The sequence below is a fragment of the Anser brachyrhynchus genome (assembly GCF_964034855.1).
Source record: "Anser brachyrhynchus genome assembly, chromosome: 13".
Classification (NCBI taxonomy): Eukaryota; Metazoa; Chordata; class Aves; order Anseriformes; family Anatidae; genus Anser; species Anser brachyrhynchus.
Genome location: NC_137708.1, coordinates 17,156,439 through 17,181,073, shown reverse-complemented (window position 1 = coordinate 17,181,073; position 24,635 = coordinate 17,156,439). Strand labels below are relative to the sequence as shown.

General features: G+C 40.7%; 1 protein-coding gene and 1 long non-coding RNA gene across 6 annotated transcripts in view; one reads left to right on the top strand and one right to left on the bottom strand.

Annotated features, from left to right (window-relative positions):
* Window positions 1-4,751: 4,751 nt before the first annotated feature.
* The window catches only part of LOC308177285 (ubiquitin carboxyl-terminal hydrolase 12-like), a 30,870-nt gene continuing 10,986 nt past the window's right edge, over window positions 4,752-24,635 (bottom strand). For 2 of the 5 annotated variants that reach the window (XM_080554246.1, XM_080554247.1), the window contains exons 2-9: window positions 22,662-22,742; window positions 18,315-18,528; window positions 17,134-17,360; window positions 15,907-15,983; window positions 14,942-15,025; window positions 14,102-14,299; window positions 12,102-12,180; window positions 4,752-7,080 (exon numbers count right to left, since the gene is read on the bottom strand). In XM_080554246.1, the coding sequence (XP_080410372.1) occupies window positions 6,979-7,080; window positions 12,102-12,180; window positions 14,102-14,299; window positions 14,942-15,025; window positions 15,907-15,983; window positions 17,134-17,360; window positions 18,315-18,528; window positions 22,662-22,742 (1,062 nt within the window). In that variant the 3' untranslated portion in view covers window positions 4,752-6,978. Of the gene's footprint in view, window positions 7,081-10,816; window positions 11,288-12,101; window positions 12,181-14,101; window positions 14,300-14,941; window positions 15,026-15,906; window positions 15,984-17,133; window positions 17,361-18,314; window positions 18,529-22,661; window positions 22,743-24,635 lie in introns of those variants that run through there. The other 3 variants (XM_080554249.1, XM_080554250.1, XM_080554248.1) reach the window with 2 other exon arrangements.
* Window positions 7,087-11,172, top strand: LOC308177286. Its single transcript, XR_013938989.1, has 2 exons — window positions 7,087-10,287; window positions 10,379-11,172. It is a non-coding gene; the product is annotated as an uncharacterized lncRNA (long non-coding RNA).

Sequence of the window (24,635 nt, the reverse complement as noted above, 5' to 3'; positions counted from 1 at the left end):
TGCAGCTGCTCCCAGAGCCCGACCCTCGCTCCTTTGGGATGGGATCGGGTCCCCGTCTGCCTCACGGGGGTCTGTCCCAGGTCCTGTCTTGCAGGGTGCCCCCACCCCTGCCTCGCTGGGTCCCTGCACCCCAAGCCCCATGACCCCAGAGGGGACAGCCGGGTCCTCATCTTCTGCCCTGTGGGGAGTGGGAGATGCAACCAAACCATCGCTGAACCCCAGTGGTTAAACCCGGTCCCAAATCCCTGAGGCCAGGACCACCTGTGACCAGGTGGCCATTTCAGCAAAACAAACAAAAAAATCCCCATCAGGGCTTTCTCCATCAATTTATTTTTTTATTATTTTTTTGCGACGCACCATAGGCAAATGGCTTCCTAAAACAGCCAAGCCCGGCGGCATCTCCCAGAGGTGCAGCCGAGCGAACCGGGGGCTATTTTTATCTGCTCATTTTTTTCAGAAAACAAAACACAGCCCAGGAAAAAGCACCCCCAATGATCCGTGAGAAATAAACCCAGCCCCGTCCTGAGGAGCATCCCTGCGTGCTTGTGGGCACCGAGCCAGGGGACAGGAGCGCTTGCTCACCACAAGCTGAAAGAAATTCAGGGGGTTTCACCCCAAGGCTCATGGACTGTTGGGACTGCCTGCCTGGTTAACTGGAAATAGGGCGGTGAATGTGCTGACTGGGGACAGATGCCACTTGCTGGGAGGATGCTGAGCAGGTGAGGCAGCCCTGCTGAGCTCGGTGGCAATCCTTTCATCCTTCAGACCTCTCCAGGTGGCTTTTTGGAGACCCCAGAGCTCTGTACAGATGCACTGCCCCCAGTCCGCAGCCTCGGACCTCGGTGGAGGAAGGAGAGGAGGGTCTGCATGGCAGGAGAGTGGCTGCTCGGTGCTGCAAGGCAGCGGAAATCCCAGCAGCTTGCACAAGCCGGGCTCCCTCCCTGCTCCACCAGCCCGGCGTGTTATTTTTTTCAGGGCTGGGATATAATTAGCGCCCGTTCTTCAGGAGCTGCCACTCACCGTCACGCCACGTTTTCTTTTCTTAGGAATATGACTAACTTGCAAGCGATTAAACACGCTCAGGGAAAGAGAGGAGGGGGAAGTGAATTATTTTATTTTTTTCTCCTTTGGAAGAAAAATAATGATTAAAAAAAAACATCTTCAGGAGGCTTTTTGCACTTGCAGAGGGCAGAATAAACTCGAGGAGCGATGTGTGGCCAGGCACGAGGTGGCCGTGGGTCCTCCCAGCGAGGATGCTTGCGGCCATGGAGGACAACTTCGTGCCCGCTTCTTCCCTTCCCCTTCTCTGGGGGACAACCACCGCTGGCACAGAGGATGCTCTCATTTGCAGCCCCCCTCCCGGCTGAGCCCTTACAACACAGCAGGTTTCTTGAAGCTCATCTCCTTGCCAGCGCTGCTTCGAGGAAGGACATGTCCCCCGGGACCGCAGGCGGCATCGCTCTAATTACCACCGAGCTGCGGCCTCCGGAGAGCCCGAAACTGGATCCCGCTGCTTCAGATGGGTTATTTCGGAGAGGTTTGGTGCTTTGTTGGAAAGTATTTTTAGTTTGGAAAGAAGGAGATAATGTGGTTTCCAGCCAGCATGGGAGTTCTGCCGTCCCTGAGCCACTGCTGTTTAACCTGCTGGCAGCACTTGGCTCAGACAGCTGGGAAGGAGCGCCCAGAAACTTGTTTTCCCAAATTCATTAATGGGCCTCTTCCCACCAGGGGGCAAATGGGAAACGCCAGCAAGAGCAGAGCTCAGCTTTCTGCTGGGTCTTGGGCTCAAAAAATCGAGACACCCCCAAAATTCACAATTAGTTCTGTACTCGCTCTAGTTCCATCCATCAGAAACCAGGCAAATAAGGGTAAAATCTCCATTTGGCTCTTCACTTAAATAGGGATGTCAACGAAAATATTTCTGCTTTGCACTAACCCATGCACTGATGCTCACCCCCCCCCCGCCCCCCATCCCCAGCTTTTGGGGGACACCCAGGGACCCGGCACAGCCAGCAGGGGACTCAACCAGGCGGCCCCTCTCCGAACTGAACCAGTTGCAGAGGTTTGAAGGAATAAACTGGATTTTTTCCAAACTCATGCTCTTTTGCTTGCAGAAATATTGTGACTCAAAATCTGAAAATGAACAGTTTAACATAAAAAAAAAAGAAAAAAAAAAGAAAAGGGGGGGGTGGAAGCGTTGCCAGGAATAACACATCCCTCTCCACCACCGCATCCTCGCGTGGTTCGCCAGGAGGTGCTGAGGGTTTGCTGGCGCGAGAGTGGAAGCCGAGGGACCTGGAGGAGCTCTGCAATGGGGCGGGTGTTCTGGTAATGGTGCATTTCACCCGGAGGTTTTACCTCCGAGATCCCAACCCTCTGCTCCTAACTGTTGATGGGCACGGGTGTCCCTGCACAGTGGGGCTTCCCTGCCCTTCCCTGCCCTGCCCGTCTCTTCCCATTTTTCCATGTGGAAGGAGGAAATTCAGGCAAAACAGAGTGTGAGGACATGGTCCCTGCTCTCCACTGGCTTGTTGCCTTGTTGCAGTACAGGCAGGCTGCTTTCGTGCTGAAGGAAACAAATGCACTAATAGAGTGCTAATTAGGACACTTAATTACAGGCGAAGTTATTCAGCTCCTACTGAAACCTGCCTGCTATTCGCTTTTGTGCCTGGAGAGATGAAATCCAGCCATTTGTTTCCATTGCTGGCCGAGGGCTGCTGGTGGGGAGCAGCCTGAGGCCTGCCCCGGCTGCAGGCTTGAGCCCCTCTTCCTCGTCCTCATCCCCGATAACCCCAGGCCCTACAGCCCTGGCAGCCACCACAACACCCCGCCAGGACCCTCCGAGTTTCTCAGACAAATGGCAGCGCAATTCGTGCCCACGCTTTGCTGGATCCGGGTGTTGCAGACGATTCCCAGCGTTGTGGCCCCGAAAGCATTTTGCCCTCGGTTAATTTGGGCCAACGTATCCGGAGTAATACCTTTGGGGATCTGATATTTTGGGGCCCTCACAGTTCTTTATTAGCCTGGCCTTCAGGTCCGGCTCCTCCTCTCGGGGCTCCTGAGCTACCTCTTTCCCCGGCCCTCTGCTTCCCTCAGCACGGCGGCTTGTGGGGATCAACCAGGCCGCAGGGGGCCCCCGAAGCCCCCAGAAGCTGTTGACACCCGAGGCAGGACCCTCCGTAGCCTCCCTTCTGGAGGCCAAGAGGTTTCAAAGCAGCTTCTCCATCCGACAGAGCCTCTGATGGCAGCAGCGAGCTCCCTAAACCCTTCGCTTTCCTCCCTGTCCCCTCCGACCACAGGCTGACAAAAAGCTGGTTGAAACAAACAGCCGGGAGGCAGAAAGGGTGAAACCATCTTCCTTTGCAAAGCGTTGCTTCAGAAGGAAAATACGAGATGGCCCGCGTGTTATCCCACCCAATCCTGCTTCATTTTTAACCTTTTGTACTCTGGATTATCACCTATGGGCATCTAATCCCAGTTGGCTGCTGCTTTCGGGCTGAGCACAGCAGGCTGGCTGGGGAGGGGGTATGCACGCAGAGCAGCCTGAAGGTTAATTAATGCAACGACAGCAGGGCTTTACATGCTGCAAATTAATTGTGTTTCAGGGGACCACTTCCTTTTGATGAACGCTGAGGACTACAATGGGAAGGTTTTATTTGTCTCAGGGGCCTGTGTTAGTCTATTTTCTTTCTTGCACCAATCACATGCGATTTGTTTTAAATGTATTCTAAACTGAGCTGGCACGGTGACTTTAAAAACTCCTGCTGGTAACTGGAGCACGCTGAGCACAAACACCAGCCCACAAACAAGGCGAGGGGCATGGGGTCGGCTTCACCCCCACCCCAGCACGATGCTCTGGAGGAAGCCCTGAGGGTCAGTACAGATGCAACCACCCATTGGGGAAAAGCGAGACAAAAGCAGCGCCCAAATCCTAGTATCAATCCTGCCTTGGTGCTCAGAGTTAAACGCACCTTGCTAGCAGATCTGCTGAGTGCGGTTGGTCAGCCTCTAGGCTAATTCTGGGAAATGCTCCTAAAGTCACTCGAAGTCAAGGTCATATACCCCAGAGTAAAAATTAGCTCTATTTATTTATTACTAACGCGTGGCCCAGCAGGACACGGACCAGACAGTATTTTGAATTTAAAACGTGCTTTTACAGAGCAGCTGTCACTTTGGAACCTCATTTGCTTCTACTGCATTCTGACTTAGGCCCGTGAATTCCTGCACACAGGAGCAGCCCTGAATCGAGTTTTTCCTGTGCAGAAGCGGATGACACAGAAACAGACCTGTCCCACGATGAACCTGAAAGGCTCCAAGCATATAGTACTATTTTTGCCTTTCAAATGTCTCTGTTCCAGATCAGTCAGATAACATCTGCAACAAAGTCTTACGGAGTCCGACAGCAAGGGGTAAAGGAGGGAGAATGGAAAGAAATCAGAGGGAAAAGTGACGATGGAGCTCCTGCAGGGGCTGCGGAACAGATTAGGGAATAGCAGCGATGGGGTTGGTGTCAGGAGAAAAGGCTCTGGGTAGAGGCTCCTTCATTTACCAGCACACTGCCTGTAATCTACAATGAATTATTCAGTTCTCTTTAGTTTAAGCTGCTCCCGCACAGGTTATATGCACGAAAATACAGTGGTCAGGATCAACTCAGCCAGCCAACACAGAGAAGCTAAGGAGAGAGTGACTAAGCAATTACCTTTGCTTCTGCCTTGGATTGCAATTAAAGGAAAAACACTTGTGCCATGTGTGTTTGATCATACGTGACCTTTATTGGAGACAGGTGGGGTCATTTATTATACAGAAGTAACATCACACCATTCTCTTCCAACTTAATACATTTTAGTTTCCTTATAAATCTGTAGCAAAAGTGCACTTTTAACAGTTTTTAATCTATAGTATATATCTTTCAATATTCTCTCTCAATCAGATATTTGTAAAAATGTATCACCAGATACACAAAATACATGTCTAGTGTACTACATTAATTTTTGTATTTACTGTTTAGATTATTTTTTAACTCAGTGCTCTTTTTATTTTTTGCAAGACTTTCTGATGACCGGCTTCTGCTAGCGCCACCAGGAGAGGACTCACGGCTTGTAATGGGAACAAGGGGAGAAGACTCGTAGCCAGGAACAGTTTTCACACAACAGGAACAAGATGACAAGGATGCTTGCTGTTATTCAATGTCTCTTAAAATGACAGTACTCTGTATAATAAAAAATAATTTAAAAATGTCCATACTTTTTATTTTCTGGAGAAGGAGATGTGCGAAGAGTACTAAGTACTGTACTAAGCTGGAATCCAACGGCAATGACTGATTCGCATTTTGAAGAGAAGTTAATTGCTAACATTATGCTTCTGGTCATGGTAAGGAGAAACAAATACGTACAGCCACCACAAGAAAATGTTTGCGAAATGCTGTTTTCCTGAGGACAATATTTTGGTAAAATCTCTTCTATCCTGTACAAGCCATGGAATTGCATAAGTTAAACGTCCTCAGGAACAACAACCACTGGTATACACCATGAACGGCCATACTGGAAACAGACACAAAGAGGACAGCTCTGGTGTTATCTAACAAGATGAAGGAAGGAAAATATTAATTTCCACTGGTAGTTTAGAGCCAGCTGCGACAAGCTTTGGCACAGTAACAGGACTTTTCAAAAAGAAAATTACGTATGATTTTCAGAGATTTCTTACAAACTCCCATAGTCTTTTCTTTCTAGTTATCCTTGAGATTATAATATATACACACGTAACGGATAATTACTTAATTTCAGTCTTCAAAAGACTAACAATTTCCCCTGTTAAGCAAGGCCTATAGAGGTAAAACAATCAGAAGCATTTTTAAGGGGGTTATGATTCCCAGATTGGTGCAAATGTTACCAACAGACGATGAGGAACACATAGCAAGGCCATGTCTGGGCTGGTTGGCTGGTTTTCCTTCTTACATGATCATTATTGTGAAGAACAACTGGATTAGTTTGGTAAATAATGCTTCCCTTGGTTAAGCCTTCACAATTAGTGCTGTTTCTGTGTATTAGCATAGATTCAAAATGCTAGTTGCATCAGTTTACTACGTATTAAATGAAATGTTGAACAGATCCTGTTTCAGAAAGAGGGCACTTTTGGTTTATGCAATAGCTCCAAGAAATGCTGTAACTTTAAACTTTCTACAGCAACTGGTTGCCAGACATTCTTCAACACATAGCTACTTTTTTGCTCCCCTTAGATGTGCAGCAATGAGGCTTTGAGTTAGAACTTCTGCTTCAAAGCAAAAACGAACATTAGGCTGAGTGTGGATAGCCCTATACCTTCTGAAGAAGAAACAGAACAGTAAAACTAAAAATGCAGAAAGAAGCAGTGCTGTTAGTGTTATCTAAAACCAAGGTAATGCATAATGGGGAATTTACAATGCTGCAGTCAGAGGTTTTTTTGTCTGTTTTTAAAAAAAATTACAGACTTGACATTTCCAATATGTCTTAGCTTTGTGCTACTTCTCAAGTCTGAGTCACCAAAAATATCCAGCAACCAGCTGCTGTTCATATCCTAAAATATGCCTTCAGCTGACACTGAATATTGAAATCATTCTGCTAAAATACAGAAAAACGACGATAGAAACCAAGGTATAGCCTCAGGCCAACATTAAATGGTAAAAATTCTACAATGCTACTTTTAAAACTCTTCTTCAGTTCATGAACAAATAAGCAGCCAGGTTTCAAGTAGAGGTAACGCAGATTTTGGAAGATAGCACGTTAAAAAAGCCCAGAAAGAAAACTGGAGCAAAAGCTCTTCTTGTTACGGCAGTCAGCACTAATCCTCCAAGAAATGGCAGAGAGAAACCTTTATTCGCCCTGCTGGATCTGTCCTGGTCCTACAGCAACAACGAGTAACTGCTTCTGCTGTCACAAATATGTTCCACTTGGACATATCTTGATCCCTTTTTCTTTTATTTATACATACATATCTTTTGTCTTAGTCTCTTGACTGGTAGAAGAGGATATATCCAGATTCTGAGTTTTTGGAAATGTCTGATGTTAACCCATAGAACTCTTCAATGGCCTGGGCATCGATTTTCTGAAAATTAACAGGCAGAAATTAGTCTCAGTCAAATACTGCTTTAAGAATCCTTTTCACAAACAAAGTGTTATTTTCCAGCTCTCAGGGGTGATGCTGGAAAGCCACACAGTGTTAGTACAATGATACTTAAATATCATTGAAAACAACAAAATACACCAAAATATTTTCTCCACTTATTAACTTATTCACTACTGCAAATAAGTGAACCATCATAAAATAATTCCTCTCTGAAGTGGTGCACTCTTAAGCTGGATTGTAAAAGGGGGGAATTAACAAAATCATTCTTAAAATGTTACACAACATTTTTATTTGCCTTTTCATTCAGATTGGAGTTACCTTTCCTGACCATAGGTCTGTAATGTAAATGAAAAAAAGCAGTCAATGATTTGCAAAGAAAGATTTTGTATAGTTGGGAGTACATAAGGCCCTCCTTGTGCAGATTTAACATTTCACGTTCTTGTGACCCTCTTACATACAGAAGTCCTGCAAGCGCCACTGGTTAACTATACCATGAAATCTGTGGATCACACCCGACTGTAATCCTCTGGTCTTATGAGAGCTTTTCTTCCTTCAGATTTCCTGGTACAAAGCCTGCTGGAATGTTATCATAAGATTCGTGCTTTAAGAGAAATAACTTATTTGCCATATTAATAGAATTAAATGGCTTGCTTATACTTAGAGTTGTGAAATACTTTAAATGTCTGGAGGGCATTTTAAAGGGCTTTTAAAGATGCAAGTTCTACCATCCTGATTCAGCTCCTGAGAACGACTGGCTTCACATCACTGACTTGGATCCTGCAGTCAGTGGAGAACAAGTGCAGAGATTGAAGTGCTGAAACAAAACACCCCCAGTGGCCTGTGCTGCTCAGCACTCCACACTTGTTTTAGTATTTTAAAAGACCTTTAGGACTTTGGATTCAAAGATGAGAGGCTGATGTAGCCTGAACTTGTTGAGGAAGACCAAGGGGAGAGTGGTCTAAAGTAAAAAAAAAAAAAAAAAGCTTTTTTTTTAAATTTTATTTCCCAAGGACTAGAACTGAGGAAGCAAAGAAGCATATAGAATATGAGTCTCTGGGTTGAACATGTCTGCTTTACTCTTGAAAGGGAGAGTAGCAGAGACCAAGCTGTGCTAACATTTTAAGAGAAAGGGACCACACAATGACTGCATCAAGGAGCCTCCTTGGCTACAGAATCCATTTGGCAGTGTGCTAAATGGTTGCTCACCGAACAGACTTCAGCATCACCAGCAAGCACAAAAGCATTGCTTTCTCTAAGTGGCGCTGCCAAACAACCCACAAGCTCAGGCCACCCTTTTCCCAGCCTATTTGAAGCACTGAATGCAAGAAAAACGTCTTAAGTTTCCAGAAGATACAGTGACCGCAAGATCGGGCAGCGGAAAATATTCCCTTGAATAGTCTTGTTAAACATTTACTGTTAAAATCTGGGGAAGGGGGAGAGAGATTAAAACATATTTTGGTTCTCTCTCTCTTCCCTCTCCATTTCTGGACTTCACAGAAGCTGAAATCCTACACTAATGGCATTTGCCTTTTCACACAGTTCACTGAAATAATGTCTACTTCAAATTGTTAGATACATGTTTTAATAGAAAAATAGCAAAAGAACATTTTCTAGTCCTTTTAATATATTTAGCTGACAACTCAAACATTTTATTTTAAGTGCCAACTAGTTTGCCGTGCAATCAAGTCTATTTCCACTACTACTCATTCTGAATGCAATTCAAATGTTTTACATAGATTAATTCATCCTACAGATATTTTTAGTTTTATCACGGCAAAAACAGCTTCCTTTTTAGATTCCACTATCCACAGAAAACAAAGTAGAAATGAAAAAGGATTATATAGACTTTATTCTTCCTATCCTAGCTGTCTGTGTATGTTGTGGACAGCAAAGTTTTACCCGGTTGCAGCTTTAGAGCAACAACTGGTTGATGGTTTCACAACTACTTTTAGGATTCTGTAGCTTCACTTGGCTTTAAGATGTTTTTTTCCTGTCAACTGAGCTTAAATATCTTTTGATCATTTCTGGTTCCCCAAACCGCATCTTCCTTACTCACCATCTACAGCATTCAACTGACTCCTGCAAGTCTGTGAACAGATATTTAAGAGAAGACATGCAATCATTCTTGCCCTGTTCTGGATATGGAGAACTCCAGGAATGGACACTTCTCCCTCTGTTTCAGGTACAGATCACCATGATGTATCAGTTAGTTCTCTAATGACGCAGTGCCAAACACGCCAGAGATCATTTACTCAGGTTTCTCAATTATTTTTCCTTGAGAAAGTATCCCATTTGGACTGACTTACCTCCTGGATTTGATGCAGTTCCTTTTCACATATGCTGTAGTATGTTTGCTTATCATTTATCTCCAATTTAATTGGAAGTTGGCCTCCCAAGCAAACCCAAACAGATAAACATGCCTTCACTGCTTATGACATTTAGTGGGTAATAAGAATAAGCTACTTCCTATTGATACTTCAGAGCTATTAATTCATATCACTTATCAAACACACAACAAATCTTTTAAACCGTATTAAAGGGGAAAAAACTTTCTCCTGCATTCTCTTTTAGCTGCAATATTTGTATATGGGTATGAGGACCTTGGCCCCATCTTCTGACGCCTGCTGACTAATACCCATTTGGCTACGTAGCCAGTTCTCACTCAAAATGAGATGTCTCCAAAGCTTAAAAGAAAACTGTTTTCATATTCCGAGAGTCTCTGAAGAGTAGGAGGCTCCTGTGGCGAGCCCTAAATACAGAAACTCCTCCAGAATTCATGTTTTGGGAGATTCCAGGGTTAGGGGCTTCTCTTCTTTTTTGCCACTCAGTTTTTGAGGCCAACCTCTGAAGTGCCATACAGAACAATGTATTTCCTGCAGTGGCACTGTAAGAACAATCACAAGCAGCTTGAAAATAGTACTTGGTTAAGCTCAGAGTAGATAGTTAAATCCCTTTAAGGCAGCAGATGGAGCTGACAAAAGTCGTTTCAGCTTTACTTCGTTTTTTCAGTGAATAGCCTACAGCCCCAGAAAGGAACTAATTCTCAGGAGCTGATGACTAATTGGGGAGAGCAAGAACAGATGAGCAAAACTGCAGCTACTTCTTCCAGAAGCCTGCAGCAACAGCAAAGGAAAGGCAGTCTGCACTACCCTGTTCTTCTTGATCACTGAATCTCCAGAAATCCAGGTGACTTCTGGAAGGCTGAGGAAAGGGAAAGGGTGGTGTTTCGTACGTAGAGGGAGCTGAGAGTTAAGCTTCTCCTTTATCATGTTTTTAGGAGGCAGGAGCAGGACAGTAAGAGCCCTTGAGACAAAACCAGCAAGAATGCCCATGCTACATGCTTCAGAGCGGCCCAAGGAGCAACACTTGATCGGAAAGGGTCAAAGACCTCAGGTGGCTTGTACGTAAAACTCTTGTGCAAGTTTTTGTGCCCTCCGTGGGCAGGAAAAACAAAGCCTCAGTTTCACAGAAAACAACACCTGCAAACAGACAGCTTTTGAGCAGGAAAAGGAATCTTAAAAGTCCCAGATCTGCAGCTGGGGCAGGGGGAGTGCTACAGCACAGGGCCGCACTCCTAATCCTATTCAAAACTTTGAAAACTCACAGAACCATGAAAACCACAAAAAGCAGAAGTTTCATCTGAAAGAGCTTTATTTTTACAGCTTTTAAAATGAACTCTTAAAGAAGATGAAATTTAAAAAGCCATGATCTAAGTTAGAAAAGCAACTTTAAAAAAAGCGTATCTATTCAGGAGAGAGGAACTACGTTCTAGCTTGTGACAGCTCCTTGAACTTACTATCCAGTAACAGACAACACACGTTTAAAAGCTCTGTTTGGCACAGCTATAAAAGTGCCAACGATATTTGTGGATTATATAAATTCTGATTTAGCCTGAAAGTTAGGATACAACATAGATGTGACTCATTCAAAACAAATATGGAATAACAAGATAGTTATTTTACATTACTTTTTAAATGCCAAGTTTATCTCCTAGATGAAAATGACAGTGAATATTTGCATTTAAAAATATTAAATTGAGCATTATTTTCAAAACGAGGTGACATAATTATGTCCCACTGCCACGACAGAAGAAAACCCACAAAATACAATAATGTGGGAAAGAACTGTTCATAGCCAGAGAAGTTATTCAAATCACCAGGAAGTCACGCCTGATGCTCAAAGCTGCCTGAAGAATAAAAAAGGGAGAGCTTACTACATCATCATCTCAACACAAACCAGGGTTTTGCTGTACCTGTTTAGACACGTAGCGTCTAACCTTAACCTTGACTGTGAGATCTCAGAAGCAAAAAGTACACTTTTGTCTTTACAAAAAGCAGTTCTACTGTAGTATTTGTTCTACAACTTGATATTTGGTTGATACTATGTGAGATATATGGATTAACATATTTTGGATATTAGATTTAAGGGTATGTTAAAAAATAAGGAAAATTTGCTTGAACTGACTATTTAAACATTATCACCAGTAGCCCAAACACCTCTGTATATCCTCAGGACCTTAGTACAGTCTCCAAAGATTTTTTATTTATTGTACAGACTTTCTATACTTGAATTTGTTGGGGAAAAAATGTTTACACAAAAAAAATAAGACGTTCTTAAATGCAGCAATGAAATACAACTATCAGAAAACAAGTTAGCAACAAAAAGGAGCCTAGAAGGTGGTCTAAAATATGAGCATTTCAGATTTTTATCAAGACCACTGCAGTATTTGAGCCTGAACAGCTGTACACCACCCTACATCTTAGCTGTCAACACAGCCATTGCATTGGTTTGCCCTTCTCTGTACATGCATCATCTTTGTAGAAGTGGTTAAGTGATAAAGTTTACTTCTGAAACACCCAGAATTCTTCTGTGCATGGGTTTTGCAGAAATCGTTTCACAGGTGCAAGAGCTAATCCGAGACATAAAAATAAACCCTTCACAAAGCTGGAGTGTGATGCTGCCTACACAGCAGTGTTTTCACTCTGTAAAAGCACACCTACCTCTACAATGTCATCATCAAACAGCAACCAAAAGCCATGGCTCTTCACAATGGTGATATAATGTCCACGATTTGGACCACTGCCAGGGGAAAAAAAGATTGAAGATTTATTACTCCTGTGCCTTCAAAGGCAGGGCTGCTGCTCTCCCACGTGATTCTAGCTATTACTGGCAGAATTAGATTTCCCAGCTTTTAATGTTGTCTAATACTACCTAATAACACTGTTGACATTCTTGGACTTTACTAAATTGCTTGAATTAAAATTTCTATCTTTGCTACCTGCCAAATTCAGTATATTCAAAATACACTATTCCATAAACATTTTAGGTAATCACTCATATATTTCAAAACTGAAATTAAAAGCCAGTCACTTCAATCACTGTTTTGTCACAATCATCACTGAGTATTGTGAACACTGTTAAAAATTTTATTAAGCACTCATCTGAAATACTTAATTTGTACTTTTTTATTTTTTAAATTTAATGTGGTTTAGTCTGTCGCTGACTGCAGATGGGCTTTCTGCAACTGCTGTCCCAGTTTTCCAGTCTGATTCTCTCCCCTGTCCTGAATGTTTACCTTGAAGGGAAGGAACAACAAAATGACTTAAAGAGAGAAGGATCTACAGAGTAAAGGCAGGGACTGTCCTGAAAAGTTGCCAGCTTGGAATAGGAAACTGTATGGGTGGGAAAATACAAACTATCAATTTAACCTCAAATTCTCAGGGAACAATTCAGGGGCACAGTGAAAAAAAACGTATTTTTTTCCCCCATCTTAACTTTTTGTTTAGGATCTACGTAACACAAGGAGTATTTGGGGCTTTAGCCAAAAGAAAGTAATTCTCTAGTCCTTCCAGAATTACTGATATACTTAAACACTATACCTGTCACAGAATGAAACTTCTGCTTATAATGACTCAATGAAAAATAAAACTATGAAGGCAAAATATTTAAGGCAAATTCTGAAAGCTCAACTATTTAGAAAATGAAGTCTGTCTTAACTCTTTGGTAAGCTTCTAGTGAGAATTAGAACCAGAAAAGTCATCGGCGGGCCCCTAAAAGCCCTATGTAAGGCAACAGGCTTGAGAAAAGAAAGCAAAGCCATTTAGTCCATCTAAATGATGTTTTAACAATATAAAGAAACGGCTATTGATAAATGCAGCTATAGGTATAGCAAATTAAGGCCTACAGAAGTTGACATAGGATGAGATCTTAAAATGATAAAAACAGGAATAGTACAATTGTACCACAACAAAAATCACCTAGAATTATATAGTGTTTATACTAAATCTATACAGTATTGACGTGTTGACTACTGTCCTGCTCCTCACAAAGATGTTTCCACCATTTCTGTGTGCTGTAGTACTTATTACTTTAAAACTCGCACTTCTAGAAGGCAATCATATTTATTCACTTCCACAACTGCTTTTTTTTCCTGTGTGCTTATTTTTTTCCTCCTTGCTATTAAAAACAGAATTAAGAAATACAATAGAAATTTTATAAAGTGTAAATTAAAAAAAAACAGCAGTACATAGCTGATTCCACGTGGTGGCACCAGCTTCTAAAAAAACAAACCTTCAATGGTTTAACCAGAAGCAACACAGGACCTATAAACTACTATTATTTTTAAAAGCCTTTTCCAATATTTGTTCTTATTTCACTTTGGCTTCCCTGGAAAGCCGGTGGGTTTTTGTTTGTTGTTTTGGAAGACTGCTCTTACTCTGCTAAACCTCAAAGAAACAACTCTTCTGATTTGCCAGCATATTTGAGGGCTCATAAACAAGCAAGCCTTAGACTGTGTAGTCTGAAAGCAAAATTTAAAACAGTTAAAAAGTGAAAGAGACCCACAAATCATCTTTTTTTTTTTTTAAATATTTCTGGAAAACTAGCTTGGCATGCTCCCATATTGCCAACCAGTGTGCTATTATAAAATGGCATATGGATGACAGACTCGTTTTAAATTTCAAGAGGATGCATTTGAAGTCCAGAAAGCACAAAGACATACCTGCCACAGTGAACAACTACAGCCACAAGGTCATACATTCTGTCAGGATTTGTAGCATCTCCTGAAGTGTTAAAGAGCCGGAGCTCCAAGGGAAAGACTACACGGTAGGAAAGTTTGGTGTATCGATGCAGCTGGTCCATGTATTTGAACCTTTTTAAGTGCAGAGCTAGAATCATGGGCAACTTTTTCACTCTCATTCTGAAACAAAATTGGGTTAAACAAAGAAAAAGGTTTTAGCAGATCACCTAAAAACAAAGCTTTGTCCAAAAATAGTCTTAATACGGAGAAGTCTCTTAAACACGTCTAAAATTTTGATGAAGGGTTTTTTTAAAGGCTGCCTTTCCCGTATGTATTCTGGTGAGAATGGGCATCATTTCCTCTGAAAGATTAACTACACAACTGACATCTGAATGTAGGACAACTGTTTGAGCTGAAAACATCAATTTTTCATCATATCAATGGAAAGAAAGGGATGGAATAAATCTGTCCAGGTGTTCCAGCTGCTACCAAGTACGAGGTGAGAAATAAGATTTTTGCACACAGTATTCATAATGAAAGCAGATGGGTGGCTTTGAGGTGATTAATGCTAACTGGGGAAAACACAAATGTCTGGAAACACCAGATATAAGCTCTTCTGGGAGGAATACAAAATTAATCTCATTTCTCTCAGATAAGGTTGCCACAAAGTTACCTGGTCTCCCCACTTTTCCTTGCTCCTTTCCCCACCAAACACAGATCAAAACAATCCTGCATTTTCTTTTTACTGATTTCACAAGGTGCATTTTCTAACAGCTGCCTGCTTTAAAAGAACATCTATTAGCCTGAGTATTTTAACCTTACCTTTTCTGTGCTTCCTGTTTACTGCGGCACTGCTCACAATAGTATTTATATTCACTGCATAGAGTTTCAGTATTACTAAACCCTCTGTGGAAATGAAAATGAAAGAAAAGTCAGATAGATAGGGATATTCAGTCAGACCACCAGCTAAAAGTTACTGCTAATAATGATGAAAAAAAGCACACACAAGATAAAATTCTTATTCTCATCACTTTTATCTCCCAAACATTTTAGGCCTATTTGTCCCAATCTTGGGCTGTAATATCAATGCTCAGCTAGCAAAATCTGGAAACGATACCACCAGGTACTAACTGCATACTTTCCAGGTAGGAGTCAAACGAGATAGATAGCACGCAGCAACAAGGTAATCATGTTTTCTTTCCAGAGACAGACACTCCATGTGGCAGGCATTAAACGTCAAACTCTGGCCATTAGCCACTGACTAGGGAAAGTGGATTATCTTTCGGCTCCTAGCAATTATACATCCGTTATCAGCTTTTAAAAAGCTAGCTGCTATACACAACTTGTAGTATCCTAGCAGCTGATAAACCTCGGATTTGGCAGTCAGCTACGTGGACCAAACTTCTATCAGCAACAAGAACACCTGCCTCAAACAGCAGGACCAGGCAACTGCAATGCACTAAAAATATTAAACAGGAATATATTATGAATCCATACATGTTTAGTTTCATAAAACCCAACTATGTTATGTAACAAATTAAAAACCCCATTAAAGAAAGTGAAACCCAATCTTCCACACCAGCAAGAAATCACCACACTCACTGATTACTAAAAAACACTAAGAAATGAGCAGCAACACCAGTGGAGATGAAATGAACAGCACTCTGAACAGAACATATTTTACCATAAGCTCAAAGCCTTCAACTGTGGCACATAAGAATAAACAAGGCTCTTCCCTCTAACCAAGGGCAGGTTATTTTTTCCCATTCACAACTATTTTCATTTACCTTAGACAGTGTGTAATTGACGTATTTTGTTCCACATCAACCGACAGATCCAGAAAGTCCTCATCTTTGCTACTAACCTTGAAAAAAATAAGAAAAAATATTTCATAACAGTTTATAATCTTGCAGATTTCTTTTAACTATTTCTGGAAGGGTACAATGTTCTCAATGCAAACAGACTACTTTGATTTGAAAAAAATACATACACACACACACAGAGGTTCTTTCTTGAAGTAAATTAAAACTGAAGAAAATCTGATATGCAGTTATAATCCAAAGGGGTTATTTTTTTAAAAAGCCTTGAGCTTTCAAGACATGTTTGCTTACTTCACTGGCAAAACCAAGTTTTTAACCACTCAGAGCTGGAGAAGCTTTATCTGTATCCCACTCTGCTCTGTAGACCACATACAGTTTTTTGCTGCATTTCTGAGTATAACAGCAACTACTGATAGGAAATGCAGAAACAGTCAGCTAGATTTTCAGTTAAATCCCGGGATGGCTTAGCAGTTAGGAAAACCATCCTTCCATTTGTGGAGCAGTCACATTTAGCTTCTAAATTTTTGAGACAGAATCTTATTAATTCCATTTTTAGAGCTTCTATTCACCACACAGCCATAATTTTAGATTTAAAATGCCAAGAGCACTCATTTCACTTGTAATTGCTTCTCTCTTTCTCTCTCCCCATCTGGATTTTCATTTTTTAGAAATATTAAATCAGACATGGCACATCACTAACTACAAATTCCTGGTCTGAAGGTAGCGTGGTTCTTCTAACTCTAGACTTTGACACTTCTTTTACTCTCAAATAGAGTGGCTATGGACCGGCATCACAAAGCACAGACTCTCAGTTCAAGAACCATTAAATTCAGTTAATCCCAGAGTTAAATAAATAGTGAGCAACTCTCATGAAGAAACATAAACTATCAATCACTGACACAAGAAATAACACGAAGACAAAAAGGCAGCTCATATCAGCCAGGTGCAGACTGCCTTGATGAAAACAGGGAGGAATAATAGAAAAAACACTATGCTTTTTCTGAGAAACATACCTTAATGAGTATTGGTTTGAACATAGAGGTGATACAGTCATAAAATAGGCTATGCTCCATATTTTAATAGAGAGAGTGCAATTTCATCTATCCTAATAAATGAAAAAGTGTGCTTAGTATTAGGGAAATTGATCCAGAACCTGTGAAAAATCTAAGAGATTTTGTTTTGTTTTAAACGTACAGCCTCACAGTTAAGACATCTGGTTTCATTGGTTAGTGTTCCTTGGAAGATTTCATGGACCCATGTCAGATCAGTCTTTTCCCCTTCTTCACTCTCAATGCTGCCATTCTGGAGCTTGCCATTCTGCTTCTCCTGCTTTTTCTCTTCTTGCAGTAAGTCAGCGATAGTGTTAAGTAGGTAGTTCAGGAATTCATGTGCATCCTGCTGCATATAATTATCAAACAATTCTGGAAAGGAAGAGACAATGAAAAATGAAAAAATACAGATAGTACATAATATCAAGCTACTACACTTTCAGGAATCAGTAAGTACTCTACTACATGACCCCACAAATTATTTGGGGTTACACTGTAAGGAGTCTTTAAAGAATTGGGCTTTGTTGTTCTAGCAGAGGATGTTAGGTTACCCTCACCTATTCCTCTGGTTGCATGAAACAGATCAGAAGCTGAAAAGTAACATGAAAGAAATTTAGTTTGAGCATTTCCTAGAACTGAAGAACAACAACTGTTGTTGTTTTGCTTTCCTTTGGGGAAGAAAAGGAATAAAGAAACTCAGATGGATCGCCTTGGGCCATTAGCTCGTTAAGTCCAGCATCAAGGGGCAAAAAATCCCCTACTAGTAAGCTTATCTTTTCAAGTTCAAGCAGAGAGGATAAATCAACATACAGAACCTCTCCTCACAAACCAGCCCTGGGAAATAACCACCAGTTCTCATCATAAAAAGTTTATCGTACCACAAATGTAAGAAAGCAGGATAAGGGTGGTTAAGGCTCCCTACAGATCTTAACTTTGACCGACTCCGTAAGGTCTGTTTAGTCATGACAAATTCTAGCAGTGACCTGAAGTGTGATGACTTGCAACAGACTTCTACAGAACACAGTGCCAACAGGGAGTAACTGGAGTACTGAGACTCGTGTAAGCTCTCTGTACTTGGTCTGAGCAAGCACAGAAACAAAGATATCCAGATAATCCTCTTATGACACAGCACAGTTAATTCTGATATAATCTCTTCTTATGCTACAGAGGTGGCAAAATTCATACCACAAACTGGAGTTCAAAAGTATTCCAGAAATCTGCTACAACCTGACAGTTTGGACTCACTTAAAAAGAAAACTGTTCCATTTTTATATGCTTAGGTATTCAATGCTTTAATCTACTTAAAGAATTCATTTATTCATTTACCATTTTCTTTCCTCAATCGGGAAATAAATTTCTTGGGTGGGATGACTCCCACCTTCTTCTTTTGCGTAGCAATACTGTTGAAGAGATCAGAAAGGCATGTCAGGAGGCTTTCCTTCTTTCGAGGCTGCACTTTGTATGCCAAAACTTTTTCCCGAAATGGACGACAAAAATAAAGTGCCTGTAAGACTGAGTTGCAGTAGCAGGTATTGCCGAACTGGTTAAAACAGAACAAAAGGAAAACAAACATTTTCGTGTTAGGTCTGCTAAAAAGTAATAAATGAAGAGAGGTTACTCATAAAGAAGGTCACATACTGAAAATGGACAAGTTGCCTGCCAGAGGTCATTTACTGGGGAGCTACTAGTAGGCACGTTCTGAAAGACTCATCCATACATCATCACAACTGGAAGTAGCAGTAAAATGAAGAAAACAGTCACAGAGATATTGGGCACCAAAAACAAAAAAAAAGCAGGAAGGCACTGATGAAAAAAGCCAATTGAGGGCTCATCATAAAAATCAGACCTTCTGGAGACACCATATTATTAATCCTGGTAGGGAAGATCCTGGCATTACCCATCTGGAGAGATGCCAATGGTAGAGCAGCACAGAGTAAATACCAAAAGGAAGAGACGGCATCCCTGCATCTTGACTGCGTTACAGCAATGACAGCTCAGCGCGTGAATTCATATTTCTGATTTGCCTGTGTCACATACACAGATTACTTTTTGGAGATAGTTAGCAAGGTATGTCTAGAGTATTTCCTGTTTACAATGAAATATGAAAAGTATATGATGCAGGCAAATTCAAAGAGCAGCTGTTTTACATCTGCCCTATCTGAAGGCAGTGTCATTTTAGAGAAAGGAGGACAGCGATAATGGCTTCCATAGGCAGTGTTCCACATTGCTTAACAAGGAGAAACAAACTGAGATATTAGCATATCATCTAGAAGAAACACAGCATTTTTCGAGTTGTCTTTGCAATTTATTGTGCAATTATATTCTACAGTGCTGTCATATCACAAAAGTGAAACAATTTTTGGTTTGCCAGTCCCAAAATATTCTGGTAGTGAGATTCTGCAGCCCAAGAACATTGAGAGCAAAATATTAAGATAAACAAAACAAGCATTTTTTATTATTTTATTATGTACTACTCAGAGTATGGCCACTACTGTTCACCAGAATTCTGTGTAATTAATGTAGCACAACAACTGCAAGTTTGCTGAGTGAAACAGAAAATTAATAGTTTTAATTCACACTGCTCAAAAGGCTACACCATTACACATACATTAACAATAATTTATACCATATGCAAACATGGAACAACATTTAAAACTGTTATTGACATGAGGAAAACAAGTATACAAGCTGAACAAACATGAATTAGGATGGAACCCAACTCATGCATATGAATGACCTTTAAATCAAGCACACAAACAAACATCACACTAACTAAATCTGCATACAATACAAAACAGGCAGGAAAACTACCACAAGCCTGACTAGATACCTCATCTGGAAACAGTAATATATTTGTCCATAATAACTCCAGAAAAAGAAAGAGAAGAAAGTAGAAGGTAACCAGGTAACCACTTTAAAAAACTGGGAGGTCATGGTGCACCTTGCGTCCAAAAAGTTCACAAACACATAGCTAGTGAGATTTCAGGAGCATCAAAGAACATCAAGTTAACTGGTTACACGTGTACTGCTTTGATGCTGCCCATATAGTAAAAGAAATGTTAGAATCAAACTACATGGAAGAGTTAAGGAGTTCAAATGCTAGCCAAGTAGCCTTAAAAATTGCTGACAATAAGAACAAGATGCTTTCCAGTAGCCAAAGCTATGTGGCGAAAAATTCACTTAATGGCATGCTTCAGGCTTAAAAAAATCTCCTTGTATAAAATATTCCTACTAAATAGTGTTTCAGCCTGCTTTGTTTGCTACCACTTTTACACAACAACATGGAAGCACTTCTCTTCCTACAATCAGAGGACAGAGCCTGCTGGAGTTCAAGAAGCATTTGGACAGCGCTCTTGGACACATGGTCTGGTTTTTGAGTGGTCCTGTGTGGAGCCAGGAGTTGGACTCGATGATCTTCGTGGGTCCCTTCCAACTCAGGATACTCTACGACTATGATTCAATCTTACCTGCTGGTGTTTTAGGTATTTTACAGCATGCCAAGTACATTACAGAAAAACCACATGATACGTTTTCAGAAATTCTGACTTCTTAAATGCTAGAACAAAATCCTTCCAACTTTGAGCAATTCAGTGCCTTGGGAAACTTCTGAACAACTCTATTATTGATCTACTCTTCTCTATATTAGAGACAGCTCTCCAAAAATAAGCAGTATTACGTATCAGTGTTATAATTTTAACTTAAATCAGTCTGCGTTTAGAAGAACACTGTAGTCAGTTCCAACCACGACCATAATTTTGCTAGAAATTCTGCCCCAAAAAAAGAAGGTTGTAGCCATCCATCTTCAAAAGAAAGCCAAAAGAGAAGATGGCATGGCAGTTCTCTGTATTCAGGCTGCTGAATATTTCTAGTCCTACAGTCCTATGCACAGATCAGACACTCAGTTTGTGTGTATGGAGTCTACTGTGACCTAAAATACAAAGGAAAAATAACTACAAACATCTGGTATTTAAAGCGTAAAGGAAATTCAAAGGCTCATTTTAAGACAAGAAGCTTTCTAGAATGAAAACTGAGATGAAATTCTATAACTAAAACAACGTATGAGATGAAATTCTAGAACTAAAACAATGTTCCATCCCTCTCACACTTCAGTTCAACATTACACAAAATCTCTTTCAGTAGCAGCTGTCAGAAGGAAGTGTCGGAGCTTTCCCCCATACCCTCTGCAGCGGTGTTAGCAATTGTCTGACTGCAGGCGAGCCGGTTCAGCTCCCTGATCCACAGAGGAAACTATGAAACAATTTTTTGGAAAGCCTTCATTGTCCATGGTTTCAACACCTGGTTCTATTTGCAGTGCAACTACATATTTACTAGTACCGAAGTCATGAAACTGCACTCCTTGAAGTGCTCCAATTAATTTCACATCATGAAAGAACTTGAAATAGCTTAGGAAAAAGCTCTCCAAAACAACAAGCATGAGAATGATCATTCCTAAGAAACCGACTGCAAGAAATGGAGCACAACAGTATTAGTCATATTTTGTCCTTCTGAACAGAGAATGGATGCGGACATAATAACTGCAGTTATTTTTAGAATGCTGTTTTCCCTCTTCACACTGCTCATCACTCTGCTATTTATGTTACGATTGGAGATGCCTTCCATTTTCTCATTATGGTGCAAACCTCAGAAGCTTTGGAACGGCCATTAACACCATACTTAAGGAGTATAACTCAATGTGTTTAGATATCTTGGTGTCTGAGAACATAAACTGCCAGAGGCCCACACAGAAGGCAATTAAATGAGTTTCTGATGAGCTGCAGCAAATAATACTTTAGTAGCTATGCTAACCTTGCTCTGTGCATCTGAAGATGATCATCTCTGTTTTCAATGAGATGTACCTAGATGACCAGCAAACAGAAGTATACTTGGGGTTCTAGGGAGCTGTATTTTCACACCATGGGTACGATGCCACAGGACCTGTTTCTATCAACCAGCTTCCTACAGTCACTGTAAAAGATGTCACAGGCCCAACAGCTGCCTTTCTCCTCCAGAAGCACTGGCAAGATCAACACCAGTTCTCTCCACAGTTAATTTAGGTAGACAATTCCTCCTGTTCAGCAGATCTTAATGAGGTCAAATGCACGCAAGCTGATAGATAGGAGAAATAAAGCTTTTTAGAAGGACTCATTGTTACACAAGGCTGTCAAAAAACAGAAGAGCAGTGTTACTACATGTGAGAAAATTATTGGCCAAGTTAATGTCATTCATCCAGCTATGTACTTGCTTAGAAGAACTGCCACAAATCCCACATGAGCAGGATGTTTTAGAAAAGTAACATTTAAAAACCCCAGGAATCCCACACACCGCAGTATCAGTGTAACATCAAATCTCTCTTCTCTAGATGGAGAGAATACAAACAACATACACACTTTAATGACCTTTCTAGCTCAGTACTAAGATCTTATATTTAGAAATGTACCTGGTAGGAAAAATACTCTCACTTATCAATATTTATAATAAAACATTTATTTTTCTGTTTTTAAGACAAAATTTATATCTTGGTTAACAACGAGGCATTGCAGGATGTGGTGTCTGCGCAGAGTCTCCCTTTACGTCAGAAGGGCTCAAAATAAAGTTCTAACAGAAGCCTGTTAAATTCCAAATTATGATGTGAATTAAAAAAAACAGCACTTAAAGCGTGAAACATGCACTTACATTGACCAAGCCAAAGTAATGCTCATTCACAGGGAACTGTTCAGGACCAATCTCTTTCTCCAAAGCAGAGGCATTGGCGCCCTGCAAAGAAACAGTATGTTAGAGAGAAGAAAAAAATTCACAAAAAATCCAACAGAATTCATACTACCACCACAGAAACAAAGAAGCTAAGAATGAGGTACTTCCATTAAGAATTAGCAGCTGGTGTTTCCTATGTTCTTGAAAATGAAATCAACATGATGACTTTAATTTATTATTATAAAAGGCACCACACTTCCACTTCAAGATACTACTTCATCAGCCAGAACTACAGCAGAGCACCATCTGATCTAACAGTATTTTTTGCATTTGATTTTATTTGAAAATTAACAGCACGAAAGTTGTTCTCATTTCAGTTTTCTGATTAGTCACAGCGTAGAAATGCCAACTTAGACTTAGTCAAGCATGTACTGTAAAAATAAAGAAACTTGTAACACACACACAGAATTTTTAAACCTAGAGGACAGCAACCATACAGGCTATAAATTCCATGAAAGAAAAAATGTCTGTCTGATGTGGACTGCACCTTCATGAAAGAACAAAAAGACAACTCCTTATGGAATCTATTGGGGGATGCAGGAGGGAGGGAACTGCATAAATTTTAACTTCCAGTGTATTGCATACAACTTCACAGCTAATATTAAATCATTGCTATGTAATCTCGACCTGCATCCATCAGATGCTATGTGATCATCAAGACTTCCGCTGTTGCCTTACAGCCATATTTAAGGTGCCTGAGTAACTAAGACAGGTACTTTCACCAAATTCTCTGTTCTAAACATATTTCAACATGCATTGAATACTTTAGAGTATTCAAAGAGTATACTTCTGAGTACTCATTAGATCTTTCAATGCTGTTACGGTTTTTGAAGGTAAATATGGCTGTTGATTATTTGTCTCTATCATATATAAAGTTTGTTTTTTTCTTATTTTTTTTTTTTTTTTTTTTTTTTTAAAGTCTTACCTTCACTGACACTTCCTATCAGAAATACTATCTTTTTTTTTCTCTTCTCCCCCTCTTGAAAAGTATTATGGACAGGTGGAGCATGATTAAGATAAGAATGGAAAGAAAAATTTTATATTTTATGAGACATTCCTCAAACTCAGCCCATTTGGCAGTGCTTTGGCACCTTTAATTTAAGGAAGCTTAAGCTTACTGTGTATTTCTGGATATATCCTTGAGTCTCCAGTGATATAATGAGGACAGAACTCACTATTATAGAGAGGCCCCCAAAATATCACTACATATCCATAGGGTTTTAATTATTGCACAGAACAAGAACTAAAGCACACCAACATCCAAGTTTCAAGTTTGTTGGTTCAAATTCAAAGTGGTTTATGCATTTCTTCCCATTCCCCCCCCTTTTTCTTTTTTTTCTTTTTTTTTTTTTTTTTTTACTCCACCAACACCTCACAGCTGAGCTCCCAGTGGGGATTTGGTGCCTTCCCTCACACCCCACTCCATCCTGGCCTCTGATGCTTCCTGAGGATCGCCCACCAGCCCTCAGCTGCTTCCCACTGCATCTGTACAGCTAAGGGGTCACCATCCTCCAGTGCAGCATCCAAGCACTTTGGATTCTTGACTTCTGTTTTGCATACCCAAATCACTCCACCTGAAACTTTCTGCAAACAGGGATCCTACTGCACAGGTGAGCCATATTAAGGCCTAAATTCAAACTCCTCAAAAAAGCACTCAATAATCACAAATTACAGCCCAGCAAAACACAATTCACCTATTTCCCTGAAGCTAGCAATGGTTTTTAATTGCTATTTCAATCATTTCCATTAGCATTCTGCTATTAATATATGCCTCTGGCAAGTAGAGACTATATTTAGACCATTAAAGACAACATACGTAGAAAGAACGAAGAAAAAAATTCTAAGAAACACAACAGAACCTAAGAAATAACTCAGTTTAAGAGGAAGAAGGGCAAC